General features: G+C 39.2%; 1 protein-coding gene across 2 annotated transcripts in view; it reads right to left on the reverse strand.

Annotated features, from left to right (window-relative positions):
* Positions 1-384: 384 nt before the first annotated feature.
* The window catches only part of MRE11 (MRE11 homolog, double strand break repair nuclease), a 33,633-nt gene continuing 16,561 nt past the window's right edge, over positions 385-17,456 (reverse strand). Inside the window, exons 12-20 of one of the 2 annotated variants that reach the window (XM_042458219.1) lie at positions 15,737-15,840; positions 13,160-13,333; positions 11,821-11,883; positions 11,303-11,489; positions 9,575-9,658; positions 7,257-7,315; positions 4,286-4,353; positions 3,637-3,715; positions 385-1,065 (exon numbers count right to left, since the gene is read on the reverse strand). In XM_042458219.1, the coding sequence (XP_042314153.1) occupies positions 1,021-1,065; positions 3,637-3,715; positions 4,286-4,353; positions 7,257-7,315; positions 9,575-9,658; positions 11,303-11,489; positions 11,821-11,883; positions 13,160-13,333; positions 15,737-15,840 (863 nt within the window). In that variant the 3' untranslated portion in view covers positions 385-1,020. The remainder of the gene's footprint in view (positions 1,066-3,636; positions 3,716-4,285; positions 4,354-7,256; positions 7,316-9,574; positions 9,659-11,302; positions 11,490-11,820; positions 11,884-13,159; positions 13,334-15,736; positions 15,841-17,456) is intronic. The other variant, XM_042458220.1, reaches the window with a different exon arrangement.

Consider the following 17,456-nt stretch of genomic DNA (forward strand, 5'->3'; position numbering starts at 1 on the left):
ATGCAGCCTAGAATTGCATTAGCCTTTTTGGCTGCCGCATCACACTGTTGACTCATGTTCAACTTGTGGTCTCCTAGGACTCCTAGATCCCTTTCACACGTAGTTTCATTCAGCCAGGTGTCACCCATCCTACATCTGTGGATTTCATTTTTCCGCCCTAAGTGCAGTACCTTACATTTCTCTGTGTTGGAATTCATTTTGTTAGCTTTGGCCCAGCTTTCTGTGGACTGATCTGCCCTGCCATCCTCAGAATATGAGCCATAAAAAAACATGACTTCCCCCACTGCAATGCAGCCTGTCTGTGTAGATACTGTAGTTCCCATACCCCTTCTTAATTGCAGCCTGAATTTATTTCCAAATAAACACAAGAAATGTTGATAAAAATATGAGGAAGAGAATACTTAATATATAATTTTTCTGTATCATATATTTAACATCTTTGGGTCTCCTGTTTCCCCAAGTGACAAAAGATGTATAAATTATAGTAATTATATTACATATGGACTTTTTGTGTGAAAAAATATTGTACCATTTAACATTTACCAAGACCAACTTAATTTTTAAGACACATACTCTTTATGAGTAAAAATTATTTTCAAAATGATTTTTTTTAATTCAAAGAAACAATGGCTTTAATTTGGGAATAGAAATGAACTTAAGTAAGGAAACTACAAAATTCATTATGGACCAAAGGCACCATATAGGTGCAGATTTTTCAAAGGTTGGGGGAAGGAGGAACTGGACAAAACTGCCCTGCCTCTTTTGTTGCGAATGTGCCATGAATACTGTTCTCTTCATACAAACTCTCAGTCCAACACAATAAATATGTACAGGTACTTCAAAGTATTTCATATACAAAGATTAAACCTTTAGGAAGCAAAACATTTCAAGGTAAGGTCCAATAAACAGTGCAATGGTTAGGGAAAAGATTGCATACTTCTTAACATTCCTTTACAGAGATTCAGGAGTTTTCCCCCCTTCTGCAGCAAGTATCTTTCCATGCAATGGTTTCTGAAAACATCATCTATTTCTTCTTGAAACAGTAGTATTCTTGAATAAGTCTTCCTGTAAATTAATGATAGATATTGCATTCATACAGTAACAGTGCAATATTTTAAAGGACGTCAAACCTATTTGAATACAGTGGTACCTCGGGTTACGAAATACCCAGGTTACGAAATTTTCGGGATACGAAAAAATCCCATAGGGAATCATTGTTTCGGGTTACGAATGTTTTTTCGGGTTACGAAAAAACTTTTGGTGCTTTTTTCGGCTTTTTCGCACGGAATCGCGGCTTTTCCCCATTAACGCCTATGGCAATTCGGCTTACGAAGGCTTTTCGGGTTACGAAAGCGGCCGCGGAACGAATTATTTTCGTAACCCGAGGCACCACTGTATATGGATAAAAACCCCACTCAAGCTTGTGAACCAACTGAGCTGTATTCATCAGCACCCAAGTACCTAATCCAGTTTTGTTCTTTTACATACGTTACTTCAGCACCTATGAGTAGAGAATGAAGATATGGCTTCTGACCTTCAAAAAGTGTTGGCTTTCTACATTCTCAAAAATCTTTCACCAGATTCTTCTGGTTTGCCTCCACTATAAGTTGTGAATTTCTTATAGATTTTGCAGGCTTGTATACACAGCCCTGGGCACCTTTGACAATAGTATAGCTTGCTTCCATCTAAATGTCATCAGCCTGCTGTCCTTTCCATTGATTTCTCAGATTTTGCTACATACTTGTCAGTGAAAATGTGCTCACCTACTGTGATACTTATTAACTTGAGCCCTGGGCTTACAGAACATGCTTCTATAACTCTGTATTTCATTTAGACTTCAAACTGTGAGCACTTTTAACTTTGAAGCCAGAAAAACAGGTGGGGACACATTCTGGAAAAGCAGAATCAAGCTAACTCTCACCACAGTGTACATCTGAATGTCTTCCACTGTGCCTAATAGTAGTTTCCAATGAGTTTTTGGTTTGCTTTGGTTTGTTTTTGCCAGCTACTGGACAACTTTCAGGATTCAACCAAATTAACCATCACAACTTAAGTTAATGTCTTTCTAGACTTGTGTTTCACCTTCTTATCTTCCTGGCTTGCAAACAAAGAGAAACCTAGGCTGAACTATACTGAAGGAGTAGAGCAAAACAGATTAGCTGCTACTCACTTGGGAGGCAGGAGACTTTAGGGAGGAAAAGCAGAAAAGACCTCCTTTTCCACACACCTGTCTTCTATGACAAAAAGATAGTGCACTAATGTTTTAGAACACTAGGAAGTAACAAGTAAGGAGACATTTGTGTCTACTGGAACTGAAACAAAAGAATTTAAGCAGATGAATTTAAAACATTTCTCTTATACAGGGTTTTTCTCACCATCTTCTTTGTTATTTGCCTATAAGCTGACTCCAACTTATGATGAATTTAATATTAGGCTTTCTTGGCAAGGTTTAATAACAGGTTTGCCAGTGCCTTCCTCAGGCTGACAGTGACACTTGTTCAAGGTTATCCAGTGGGTTTCCACAGCTGAGCAGGGATTTGAATCCTGATCTCACAGTGTCCTAGTCTAACATTCAAACTATTACAATATGCTGTCTCTGATGTGAAGTCAAAGGCTTTCACGGCCAGAATCCATAGGTTTTTTGTAGGTTTTTCAGGCTATGTGCCAATGTTCTGGAAGAGTTTATTCCTGACGTTTGAAACGTCAGAAATAAACTCTTCTAGACCACGGCCACACAGCCCGAAAAACCCACTAAAACCTATGCTGGCTCTGATGCTATAATCTAATGTGTTCTATTAATCCTTTTCAGAGACAACTGATACAGTGAACCAAGGAGCTGGTATACCAGTTCTTAAGACAAACCTGAGGAGCTACTGTATGTATTCATATATAAGTCAACCCCATGTATACGTTGAGGGCATGTTTGGGGCCAAAATCATGGATTTTGATATGACCTGTGGATAAGTCAAGGGTCAAAATCAGGGGCATGTAACAAAGGATCTAAAGGGGGGGAAACACCCCTCCCTCCTCCTACCTCTCTGGACCTCTCCCAAAAGTCACAGTCTTGGCATGGAAAATGGGAAGACAAACCTCCAATTTCTCTCCCTTTCTCTCTCTCCTTCCTCCCTTCCCCACCAACCTTCCCAAGGCCCATGGCTTGCAAAAATAGGACACAAACCTCCAGTTTCTCTCTCTCTGTTCCCTCTTTTGCCACCAGCTTTCCCAAGGCTCACAGCTTGCAAAAATGGGGACATAAACCTCTGTTTTCTCTCTTTATTGCTCTCTCTCCTCCCTCCCCTTCTCACCTGCTTTCCCAAGGCTCATGGCTTGCAAAAAGGGGACACCAACCTCCAATTTCTCTCCCTTTCTCTCTCTCCTCCCTCCCTCTCCCACCAGCTTTTCCAAGGCTCACGGTCTCTGCATTGGAGCAGTATTACCATATTGAGACATATACTAATCAACTCAGGATTTTGGAGCCCATTTTGGAGCTTAAATTTTTCAACTTATGTACGAGAATATATGGTAATCAAATTACATATTCAACTGTTTCCTTTCTTAGCACACAAAAGCACTGTTCAGTGATGTTTCAGAGAGAGAAGAAACAAAAAACATTAAGGGGAAGACAATTTTTCATACCTCATCTGATTCAAAATCTACTCCTCTTAATGCCTGGCTCTGTGAGCTGATTTTGCTGGATGCTGATGTGCTTGATAATCTAAAGATTATAACAAGGGAAGTTGTCATCATCAGTGAAAGCATAACATCAACAACTATTAGTCTTATAACCACTGCACTGGCTGCCAACTTGTTTCTGTATTCAATTTATAATACTGATTGTTATCTATAAAGCCGTAATAGGCTGCTGCCAAGATACATAACAGGATGCTTACTTCCACAGGAACATGCCTACAATTTATAACCTTATTCAGAGGTCTTGCGGTATTTCTGGCTGCATCCCAACTGTACAAGTCCCTCCTTTCAGATGCTTTAAAAGTACACTTTTGTTCCATTTGGCTCATTGCACAGTTTTGAAAAAATTGTTCTCTTGCTTGTTTTAAGGATTTTGTTAGTGTTTAAACTATCATTTGTCTACCTATATACCACTGTTTGAAAGTTGTACTTTACCTTGTCACATTTACAATTGTTTCATCAGTATCTCAGTATATGAAAAAGTAACAATTAATTAACTCCTCTAGCACTTAATAACTTCCTGCTTTTGTTATTTGTACGAATGAATTTCCATCTCCAAAGCAAACCATACAGTCACAGAAACAACTGCACTAACCTTTGATTGACAGTAGAAGAAGGAGTAAAGGACACTTCTTCCGGATCAGAGTCATCATCTTCAATTGTCTGTTTGGGATAATAATAATGGCATATAATGACATTTTCAATACAAACACAAAATTCTTCTTCTCAATTTGTTACTGTTTTCTGTAGCTTTTAGATAGAGTAATAGATTTCTTTTGATATTCTTTTATAGTGCATTATGAGCATCTCCTGAAGGAAAAGCGAACAACAGCATAAAGAACCACAAATGACACACCATTCCCTAAACAGACTAAGGAGCTTATACCATAGTGTTTTAATTCGCCTTACCTTTATCCAGATTAAATCTTAATTCAGGCAGCATCCTGATCTTATCAGTTTTTGCCATCTAATTTGCTGCTCAAATATGTCCTGGGTCCATCACCGCTTCCAGAGCTGCTCCTCCCAGCTCTTTTCGGATCTGGGAGTTTTCCTGCTTGAGAAAATGGCCGGCGGAGCGCTCCTGGAAGTGGCGATGGACCTGGGCTGTATTTGGGCGGCAAATTAGGTGGCAAAAAAGAAATCTGATATTATTAGGATATTACCCAAAGTAAGGTTTAAACCAGATAGAGGTACGCCAAATTAAAACACTATGGGATAAGCTCCTTAGTAAGCCAAAACAAATGAAACATGTATAGTGAGAATACAGGCATGAATATAATCAATAATATCAAATTTTGACTACAAAAACATGTCAATATTCAGTAGAAATATAAAAAAAACCACATTAATAAGTTACAACATAAATAAGGAAAGAAGCACAAGACATGTAGAATTTAGCTTCCACAAGACTGTGTTATTGTTACAGTTACCTTTCACTGAGTTTCTTATTTTCTCTGTTAATTTATACTGCACTGGTGCATATTTTGATTTTAACTCTGACAATTTTTCACTTGGCTTTGCCCATTAATTGTGTTGGCTGCCTTATGTTTGGCTTTCACAGACTTTGATACTGGTGATTATATAAACTTATCACCAAAGCCATGCTGTGTGTGTGTGGCATCCCATAACTGAACTCCATTTATTGCTTCCCTGCCTCTCGTATTTAGGTTGGCTGCTTGGCAATTGGTTGGTTTGTCATTACAGAATGTATTCACTGAGCTGGATTTATGAACTGTACCCTGAGCAAACTTTCCTCATTTGTATTGTGCATACAGTGTCATTAGTGGTCCTTTCTGTTATGGTTTCTGGCTTCTGAGATCCTTCCTTTGTGTTTTGGAGAAAGGCAAACCATACACCTTTGAAATGATGAAGATTGCAATTCTTGTCTGGCTTAAATACTTTCATCAGCAATTTCCCCATCCTATCTCAGTTAGCCATCTCAAGTGGAACAATGTAGCTTGGGTACTATAGCTTGAATGTACTGTACCACCAATTCTGTCACAATGCAATGTCCATACCCACTCCTCTTGGCATTTCTAGAAGAAAAGACCAGGTCTGTGGAAGAAGTCCAAATATGTTTGGTATCACTGTTATAAAGAGTTCTGTCATGCCTCCAGAGCATCTTTGATACTCTTGAGACATATATTTAGTTGACATTATATTAGCTTTTCTATGTATTAGTTTAGAAGGGGAAATAGAGATCTACAGCTTTAAGAAAGACAAGGATTGTGGGAAATCCCAGGGTCTCTTACTGTCTCCCTCTAGTTATTTTCAGTGTGTAGTAAGATTTCAGCCAAGTCAGACCTGGAGAGAGTATTTTCCTTTGACAAAGATAAGTCCACAAAAGATGAAAGATAGTCCTCAGAAGAAGAAAGATAAAACCCACAAAAAAGAGAGAACAAGGTATTTAAGAAAGACTATTGAGAGAGAAGAGATCAGTTTCATGTTATTTGTGTTTGTAACCAGTAAAACCTTTGAAAATTTAAGAAATATGTGGACAAGTCTTTTGTTCTGGCTGTGTTCCTGAGAGCCAGAGGCCTTACTACACCTAAAGTCCATAGCATTGTTCTTGGGACAAAACAGTCAAAGGAAATCTCTCTCTCGGGTCCAGTCAAAGGAAAAGAAAGCTCTGCTAACGGAGCCAGTCAAAGGAAATCTCTTTCCTGGGTCCAGATAAAGAAAGCTCTGCTAACAGAGCCAGCCAAGAAGGGGAGTTTTCCTAGCCTACAGTTTGGAAGCCTAGATAGCAAAGGCCAGAGTAATTAAAGCCCTTTGCAACCCTTCCTGTGCATTCCAAGCAACACAAAACAAGTTCTCAACAATTTCCGGAAGCAGAACCTAATAAACCGTCCTTCCTCAGTGCCCTTTCCTTCTTTGGAAAGATAGTGTGAGTTGCTTTACTCTTTAGATCTATGGCAAGACTCTCTAACCTTGGTCATATGTATGTCTAACAATCAACAACCTTTCCCTGAATCTTACACACAAAAGGGGAAAAGGTTCATCATGCAAATGCCAGAATGATCTCTGACTACCTCTGTAACTTCAAAGGTGAATGGTTAGCTCTTTGCTGGAGGATAGTGTTTCAAGAGCCACTGCAAAGAAAATTGTTCAAGCCTAAGTACATGTATATGATACCTATGCTTGCACTATGTAGAAGAGAAGATCACAGTTTAATGGTAGAGCATATACTTGATTTGCAGAAACTCTCAGGTTCAACCTTGTTATTCCCCTAAAGAACTGTTACCAGTTAATGGAAATGGAAATGGATTAGATCAGTGGTGGCGAACCTATGGCATGCGTACCAGAGGTGGCACTCAGAGCCCTCTCTGTGGGCACATGCACCATCGTCCCAACACAGAGTTCACTAGTTTGTCACTAGAAATCCAGAGGGATTTATCACTTTGTGATAAATAAGTAGGTTTTAGGTTGTAGTTTGGGCACTTGGTCTCTAAAAGGTTCTCCATCACTGAACTAGATGGACAAATGGACCTTATAGTAAGGAAATTTACAATGGTCCTATATATTATACACAAAGGAATCAGTGAGATCATAAAGTAGTTCCTCACCTCTGAATAACTCTTAGAAGGCATATTCCGGGAGGGCTGCTGCCTTGATGACTTAAATGCTAGAATTAAACAAAATGAGAAGTATTAATGCCGGAAATATGTGTGTATGTACAAGACAGAGTGAGCAAGAAGGGGAGAGAGGGAAGCTTTTTGAAGAGTTTACAGAAATATCACTGTATGAAAAGCCTCAAATGGAATAATTCATATTATCAATAGGTTTGAAACAGGTGACAATAAAAAACACACTAACTTTGAAAATATGCTTAATGCAACAAAGATTGGAATTCTGATATATACTGAGTAAAATGTATTGATAGTGGAAAATTACAGGTCAGACAAAAAAGATACCCTGAAATGGACAGCATATGTAGTTTTTTTAAAATCCAGTAATTTGTTTATATTTCACCTTTCTCCGCATGGAGACTCATAAAAATAACTTAGCAAAGATAACTTATCAATCACTGAGGTAAACAAAATAAAAATTACTGACACACAGAATTGGAAAGAATCCTAGAGACCACCTAGTTCAGGTCCCACCAGTACAGGAATCCACATCTAAAGCATCCTTGAGGGGTGTTAATCTAACTTCTCTTGATGTCTCTGAGGTATTTAAACCTATACAAGTATACCTCAGTTAATTAAGTAGCTGTCTTCCTGGGCATTAATTCCTTAACAGAAACTCTTGTTATCAGAAGTAGAAATAACATGGACCATTGACAAGGTCTCCCATGGTATTATTGCAAAACAGCTAGTACAATGTGGACTACACAATGCCACTGTTAGGTGGATATGTAGTTGGTTGACAAGTAAACCAAAAAGGTGCTCAACAATGACTTCTCCTTATTTTGCAGAAGAGTGACCAGTGGGACCACAGGGTTCTGTCTTGGGCCCTGTGCAATTCAGCATCTTTACCAATGTCTTGTGTGATAGAATAGGGGGCATGCTTTGCAGATGACACCAAATTAGGAGGGGTAAGTAATACCCTAGAGGACAGGATCAAAATTTAAAATGTCCTTAACAGATTAGAAAGCTGGGCCAAAACTAACAAAATTAATTTCAACAAGGAGAAATGTAAGGTACAACACTCAGGCAGTAAAAACGAAACAGTATACTGTATGTGAAATGGATCTAGGAGTAGACCACAAACTGAACATGAGCCAAAAGTGTTAATGCATCAGCTAAAAAGGTAATGCGATTCTCGGCTGCATCATTAGAAATGTTGTGTCTAGATCAAGGGAAGTAATGGTACTACTGTATACTACTTTGGTTAGACCTTACCTGGAATACTGTGTCCAGGTCTGGCTATCACAATTCAGAAAGGATGTTGACAAGCTGGAGTGTGTCCAGAGGAGGGTGATCAAAATGGTAAAAGCTCTGGAAAACAGCCCTATTAAGAGCAACCTAAAGTGCTTGGTATGTTTTTGTATGTGCCTGGAGAAGAGAAGGTTAAGAGGTGATATGACAGCCCTGTTTAAATATTTGAAGGGATATCATATTGAGGCTGAAGCAAACTTGTTTTCTGCTGCTCCAAAGACTAGAACATGGAGCAAAAGATTCAAGCTACCAGAAAAGAGATTCCACCTAAACATTAGGAAGAACTTTCTCACAGTAAGAGTCGATCAACAGTGGAATATGCTGCCTGGGAGTGTGGTGGAGTCTCCTTCTCTGGAGGTTTTAAACAGAGGCTGGATAGCCATCTGTCAGGCTTTGATTGTATATACCCGCATAGCAAGGGGGTTGGACTGGATGGTTTTTGGAGTCTTTTCCAATTCTGTAATTCTATGAATAGGGATAGGTTCCTACTCCACAGAAAACAAAACCAAGTTCAACATATTTCAGCAAACTTTTTATTCAGAACTTAGCAAATACATAACATGCCTTTAGATACAAAGGCAATCAGGAGGTGAAGCAAGCTAACTTTCATATAGTGAAAGCATCCTCAGATGAGTAAACAGCTAGAAGAAAGGAGAACATAATAGGGAACAGCACACTGTGTAGCCATTTACTGTACTGTAGTAATTTGCTAAACTTCACAGTACAGCAAATTATTACAGTGGCCCACATTGTGCATTGCAAACTCCCTACTGTATTCTCTTTTCTTCTTGCTGCTTACAGGCTTCACTCTCTATTGCTACCTGCAATAGTATCATTAAGTCTTTAAATTTGTCAGGAAAAAATGTTGCTTTTGTATTCACTTTTGGCACATGTATCCCCATAGAAATGCTCCCTTTTCAATATTAAAATGCTACTAAAAAAGTATAATAATCTCAGATATTCATGTTTGTGTGTATAATGATTCATCTGAATTCTGAACATACCATCCATAATTGACATGTTTTTTGCAGGAGAAGATACAGGCTTGTACATTCTGCTCCTGTTCATTTGGCCTTGACCAGCACTTCCTGTAGAAAAATAAAAGATACTCAGATATTTAGATTTTTTCCTCTTATCTATCCATTAGCAAGCCAGTATATACAGGTAAAATGTCTTCTGCCTCAGTTGAGGTCATTACATTTCATTTCAGATGTAACACACAATGGTCTTCTAACCCTGAAGCTGTGCTTTAGATCCTCAAACTAGGATCTAAAAACTGTTTGTGCTAACTCTGGTTTGTTACCATAAATTAATTCACAAATCACTGATAAGCCATACTCAGGGCTGCTACTCTGCCTTCAACAGGTTGCTGTTCCACTGCAGACAAGAGTAAACCTATGAAGGCATATCCTGAAATGAGGGAATCAAATAGCTGAAAATCATGGCCTGAAAAGTTATAAATCTGCACACATTTATTTGCATTTGTTGAGTCTTCATCTTGCTATTTTTCAGGACTGATAACCAAACCTTGTTTACTTTAAGGGTTTCCTCTTAACTGTTGAAATTGTCCAAGTGTTTGTGGATTTCAATGGCTTCCCTGTGCATCCCGACATGGTAGTTGTTGGCATGGTCCAGAATTTCAGTGTTTTCACTGGGCATAAAATACTAAAGCTCATGGGTATGTCACTACATTTGATAGTACTGATGAGAAATCTGTACCTAGGACAAGGAGCTACTGTTAGAAGAAAATATGGAGAAACAGACTGTTCCCAGTTGGCATGGGGGTCAGGCAAGATTGCATTCTATCACCCTATTTGTTCAATTTATATGTAGAAAATATAAGAAAAGCAGAATTAGAATTAGGATGAGGAGGAGTGAAGATAGGAAGGAAGGAACAACAACAATCTTAGATATACAGACACACCATATTATTAGCAGAAAACATCACAGAATTGGAACAAATACTGAAAAAGATCAAAGATGAAAGGTCAAAGGTAGGCTTAATGTTGAACATAAAGAAAACAAAAATAATGACTACAGAAGAAATAGAGAAATTCAGCCTACACAAAGAACAAACTGAAATAGTTAAAGGGCTCCTGTACCAAGGATCAAACTGATCAGAATGGTGACTGCAGCCAAGAAATAAGAAGACTGGGAATGGGAAGGGCAGCAATGAAAGATCTAGGTAAGAGCCTAAAGAGAAAAGACTTCATTCAACTAATCACCAAAGTCAGAATTGTCCAAGCCATAGTATCCCTCATCACCATGTACAGATGTAAGAGCTGGATATTAGATATTGTGGACAGCTAAAAAGACAAACAAATGGGTCCTCCAATAGATCAAACCAGAACTCTCTGTGGAAGCCAACATGACAAAACTGAGGCTGTCGTACTTTGGCCACAGCATGAGAAGGCATGACTCACTCAAAAAGACAATAATTCTAGGAAAGGTAGAGGGCAGCAGAAAGAGAGGAAGACCACACACCAGATGGCTAGACTCAAGACTTAAGCAGAGCAGTGGAGCAAAGGGGGGCTTATCCACAGGGTCACCATGAGTCGGGGGAGACTCGAGAGTCATTAACAACAACCAATATTGCCCTTGGTATGAGAATATACATATACACATTCAAATATGTATATGTAAATATATAAATAAATATATTGTCACATGAAACTGTGAATACTGACAGTTCTCTGAGAAAGTGGTTGATTAATAGAATGTAAGGTACTGGCCTCTTCCTCTTCGAGATGCTCCTTGCGCTGTGGTGTTCTGGCCTCTTCCACCTCTTACTCGACCTCTCCCTCTGCCTCTTCCCTGGGTAGGCACAGAAGAATCATCTGAATCCATGAGGTCATCGTCACTGATGACAGGAGCATGGTCATCACTTTGAGATCTGTGGGCTTTAGCCCTGTTTATAGCCTAAGTGAAATGAAACAAACCATGTTAATGGGATGCACTCACTAGAACAAAGCACAGAGTTTACTATCTGTCTGATAGGACTGAAGCAAATTTGGCCTGGAAGAGAAAAAGTGAAACCTAGAGATATACAGTAGTTAATCCTGAAGACATGAGATATCAGAAGAAAGAAATATGACAAAAGGAAAACAAATGGAAGTGAAAGTGAAATAAAAAGCATTGTAATATTAATTTTGGAAACTGTTGAGTATTGAATTTTTCTCTCTCTCTTCATGAATTTTTAGTGAATTAGGCAAATATATCTGTTGGCCCAACCCACTTCATCAGAAATTACCTCACGAACTTCTTCATCCTCTTCAACTGTATTCTGTTTTCTTGACTCTCTAAAGCGCTGCACCTATATCAAAGTAGTAAAAGTAAAGGTGTTTTTTTTCTAGTTAAATCACTGGTCCTCAAACAGAAGGCTAGACCAGCCCACCCTCTGATTTCCTCCTGCTAACAGAAAAATGCCTTTATAATTATACTTTCCTGCTATTCACTGGTTGCAAATAAACAGTGCTGTATCTTTATCCTTACTTTTAATTTTTAAAAATGCTTTTATACAGTTATATTAGTGCTTTTAACAGAATAAGTTGTTTAATTCTTTTAAAAATCTCTTTGTTATCTTGTTTAGTTTTTAGATGCATTTTATTTAATTTGTTTTGGGCCCCCTTGGGTCCCATACCGGAAGTGTGGGAGATAAACAAGTAAAAACAAATGTGTGTTTTGGACCAAAAAAACCACCCATGTTCAAGTGATATGCCTTTGGCTTAAGAACACAGGGTACGTGCAAACTTTATAAAACCACTTTACTTCAACTTTGCTTTGCTATAAACAGGGAAACAAACCATGAAGATACATGTTACCTGCATCTACATTGTACAGTCTGGAACAGGGGACTGTAAAATGGCTTTCAAACAATGCAGGATTCAGAAACCACCCTTAAACCAAGACTTCCAGAAAGTAATTTATCTGAAAACCATTAACTTGTTGTTGCTGTGTGCCTCCAAGCTGACTCTGACTTATGGTAATGCAGTCACAGCATTGTCTGTTAAGTTTTATTTAGAGGCAGTCTAGTATGGTCTTAATGTAAGGCTGACCTAGGTCAAAAACACACTGCAGAAATAATCCCGTTTGAGATTGCTTTAACTGCCCTGGCTCATGCTAGGGAATTCTGGGAACTATAGTTTTGTGAGACATCTAGCCTTCTCAGAGAGCTCTGGGGCTACAATAAACTACAATTCCCATGGTTCCACAGCATTGAGCCAGGGCAGTTAGAGGTTTTGAACTGGATCATTTCTGCAGTGTTTTGGACCTGTGTGTGACTTACCCAAGATCGCTCAGTGGATTTCTATGGCTGAGGTAGGATTTGAAACCTGGAGTCCTAATCAGACATAATGGCAAGGTATAATTAGTTGCAGTTTCCTCGCTTCTAATGTTTCCCCCCTTGCCTGTGAAAAGGTATGATGGATTCTTTGATTTGATAATGTGAAATACACCAAAGCCATCCAAAAGAAAATTGGATGATGTTGTGCCAAACTTTTCCAGGTTGTTAACAGTTGTAAAATTCAGTGTCTTTCCATCTCCTATGTTCCCACTGACATTACAAGAAAGAGAATTCATTCCCTACAAACCTCTTCATCAATTTTTGCTTCCTCTGCATCAATATGTCGTTCCTTCAGAAACCTCTGTGTCTTTTCTAGTTGGAATTTCACTAACTCTTCAATGGCATCCTTTTCTTCCTTGTCTACAAACTCCTGTACTGCTTCTCCCATGCCCCGTTCAGTCAGCAGGGATAGCTGCACTTTCTTGGAGAGACAAAGACATATTACGAGATGGTTTTGGGGAATAGTATTCAGTGGTAGCAACTAGCTAATTAAAAACAATGAAGTTAGACATTTTCTAACAAAAGGGTAATTTAATAAAAATTATGTTTAACTTGATTGATTTAAGTTGGATTTTCAGCATCAACTTAATTCCAGAATTAAGCAATTAAATTTAGTTATTAAATAACTAAATGTGAGACTATGGCCTGTTACAGACTGCCAAAATAAAGCTGCTTCGGGTCTCTTTGGAGGCATGCTATTTAAATGATGCATGCATCCTAAGAATCTGGAAGCTGCACCAAAGCTGCACCCCAGTGCTTAGGAATGGAGTGTGGCTTTGGCGCGACCTCCGGACTCTTAGGAACCATGCATCATTTAAATAGCATGCCCCGAAGCAGCTTTATTTTGGCAGTCTGTAACAGGCCTATGCTAAAAATGTAAAAAGTCTTACCTTTCCAAACTGGTTCTTAAATAAATATAAATGGCTATAGAAATCTTTTAGTTACATGATTATTATATTATATTTAAGAGTTAAAAGCTAAGAAGAAATGTTTAGATGTGTGGTGACCATGAACAATCAACAGCCAGAGGATGAAGCTGATGAGCTTCAGCTGCTGAGCATAGCAACACAGAGTGTACAAGGTCATTCTACTGCCAGCGTGCAGGAAGCCTGTAATACTAATGACAAAAGAGCCAGATGGAAGGGGAAATTGATATATACAGTCCGGGTCATCAATGAAAAGGGGTAAGAGAAGATTTTTCACGGTGGGAAGGCTTGGGAAAAGAAATACGTCTTCAGATTCTTTTTAAAAAGAGCTAAGGATGTGGTGGAGCGAAGCTCATCTGGGAGACTATTCCAAGATCTCGGGGCCACGATAGAGAATGCCCTCTGTGAGGGCCTCACATAGCGTGTCGCTGGGACCTCCAACAATTTCATCCCTGTTGATCTGAGTGTGCAGGGCGGATTATATGGGGAGAGGCGGTCCTCCAAGTACTCTGGGCCCAAGCCATTTAGGGCTTTATAGGTCATTACCAACACCTTGTATTGAGCCCAGAAGCGAATAGGCAGCCAATGAAGATCTTTCAAGATGGATGTTATATGGTCAGACCTGGAACAACCAGCGACCAATCTCGCTGCCATATTCTGGACTAACTGTAGCTTCCGGGTTTGGTACAAGGGTTGCCCCATGTAGAGCGCATTATAGAAATCCAATCAAGAGGTTACCAGAGCATGTACTACAGTTTCAAGGTCTCTCCGGTCCAGATAGGGACACAGCTGGCGTATCAGCCGAAGCTGATAACAAGAGCTCCTGACTGCGGCATCCACCTGAGATGTCAGCTGGAGCGACGAGTCCAGGAGCACTCCCAAGCTGCGGACCGAGTCCTTCAAGGGGAGCGTGACCCCGTTCAGGACCGGATGGCAAATCTCACCACCCAGACCCGGGGAACCTATCGCCAGTACTTCCGTTTTCTCTGGATTCAGACTGAGTTTGTTTTCCCTCATCCAGCCCATTACCGACTCCAAGCAGGCATTTAGAGGAGAGATGCCATCCCTAGTTACTGCATCAGTCGGGGACACAGAGAAACATATTTGGGTGTCATCAGCGTACTGATAACACCACGCCCTGTGTCTCCGAATTATCTCTCCCAGCGGTTTCATGTAAATGTTAAATAGCATGGGGGACAGAATCGCTCCTTGAGGGACGCCAGATGTAAGCGCCCTCTTATCGGAGCAAACGTCCCCCAGCTGCACCATCTGGAATCTACCAGAGAGGTAGGAACGGAACCACTGGAGTGCAGTGCCCCCGATACCTAACTCCCTCAGGCGTTCCAGAAGGATACCATGGTCAATGGTATTGAAAGCCAGTGAGATGTCCAAAAGCACTAACAGGGACACGCTTCCCCTGTCCATGCCCAGACGGAGATCGTCGACTAAGGCGACCATGGCAGTCTCAACTCCATAGCCCGCCCGGAATCCGGTTTGAAATGGGTCCAGAAAATCCGTCTCATCCAAGATTGATTAAAGCTGGGAAGCTAGAATCCAACACCAAAAATGTTTGTTTTTTCAGCCCTCTTTCACCATCCTCCCAATGCTGATGCTGCTAAAAAGTATCCATCTAGGCAGATGACAAAAAGGAGAGGAGCTATCTATGCAAAAAAAAAAAAGTCTCCATAAAGGAGCTTCTTTGTTAGAGGCTTTGTTAACTGATTTACTGTTCTTCAGGATTCCTCTCACTCCTATGCAATTTCAAATCCTCTCAGATTGAAGAAGCAGTGCACAAAAGACTTTGAGGAACACATTGAAACTGTTACATTTATACTTGAAAAATAAAAAAAGAAATGACACCTTAAAACAAGTGATAATAAGTGACAATTTAAGTTTACCTTTTCTGCTGTCTGGAAATACTGCTTCACTAGATCCTCTACCCTCAAAGTTGTTCCTTCTGATGTGGGCTTGTGAACCAGCTTTCCAAAGTTAATCTCATCTTCTAAGAAATCAGAAAAAAAGCAAATTTTGGTATATTTTAAGAAAACACTTGTTACTCCGACTGACCTCTTCAATAGATAATAGTTAAAACTTTTGAACATTTAAGCAAAACAGGAAGTTCTTCATTTCAAAAACACAAGAGAGCAAAGAGTTAAAAGGGGAGAATTATTTAACCATTTGTAACAATTTCATTTTAAAAAATAAATAGCACTTTGCAGAGCTTGAACATTCAAATACTTAATCTTGCTTCACGTGGTCTTCACATACAGTAGCTGCCTAAACATTTTGCACTGCTAAACAATCCTCAAGAAGCAGACAATTGCTTCATCAAAATGAAAATTCCAGGCAACTTTCAGTTTGTAAACATTTAAAAAGCAGGGCATATATAGGGTGGGATTTGGAAAATTCTATAAAAGCCTCCCCAAAAAACTTGGTGGAAAGCAACTTTAACATCGTTCTTCTTCATTTAAAAATGCATTTTGAGGGGGGAACCCTAAATGGCCCATTAAATTACAGATTGTCAGGCTTTCTTACCACCATTTATGACTGTGTCAACAACTACTGTATTTTTGAAATAGTTATACCTCTTAGCTTTACAGTATTTAAAAGGGTATTATTGTGACACATCAGTCCCTGACTGAAAATATTTTAATTACTGGTGATACATGCAGGTCACACATCTAGGCCATACTATTTAGATCAATTATTGCTTTAAAATGTTCATTTTTAAAGGCAGATATAATTGCACCTTTTCACAATGGAGTTTTAATCTCTGGTTCTCTAATTTTTAATAAAGGCATGTGAAAGGCTGCCCTCTAAAAGAGTAGGGCCTCATAAACCTGATCAAATAAATCTATACACAGAGAAAATACAGTGGTACCTTGGGATACGAAATACCCAGGTTACGAAATTTTCGGGATACGAAAAAATCCCATTGGAAATCATTGTTCCGGGTTACGAATGTTTTTTCGGGTTACGAATAAAATTTTTGGTGCTTTTTTCGGCTTTTTCGCACGAAACGCGGCTTTTCCCCATTAGCGCCTATGGCAATTCGGCTTACGAAGGCTTTTCGGGTTACGAAAGCGGCCGCGGAACGAATTACTTTCGTAACCCGAGGCACCACTGTAATCTATTTAGTAACACCCTCCAAGGCAATTCAATATATTCCTAACCAAAACTGCCTTTTTAGATCAAAGGGAACCTGTCATTCCTGTTTAATAATAATGAATGATGTAGGGTCCGGGGAAGAAAAATGTGCATTATGATGTCACTCAACAGAAAATAATATTACTAGGTACTGAACACCAACTGCTACCACTAATCCCAAATACCTAGCACTGATCCTAAATGCAGGAAGCACAGCCATCACCCTCACTTTAAAAAGTTACAGTGTGGATCATATTACAGTCAAAATATTCTTTATACAGTACTATCTACTGTATCTCTGCTAGGTACCAGTTATCATATTTTCTGTATCTTTGACTCTAACTGTATTTTTTGGATATGTTGTTAGTTACCTTCAGTCCCATTGTTAAGAGAAAGACAAGATATAAATGAATAAAATAAAATCATCATCATCATCCCACAGAAAATATGATGTCCCAATGAAGACACACA

The sequence above is a fragment of the Sceloporus undulatus genome, chromosome 3 (genome assembly GCF_019175285.1).
Source record: "Sceloporus undulatus isolate JIND9_A2432 ecotype Alabama chromosome 3, SceUnd_v1.1, whole genome shotgun sequence".
NCBI classification, from domain to species: Eukaryota; Metazoa; Chordata; class Lepidosauria; order Squamata; family Phrynosomatidae; genus Sceloporus; species Sceloporus undulatus.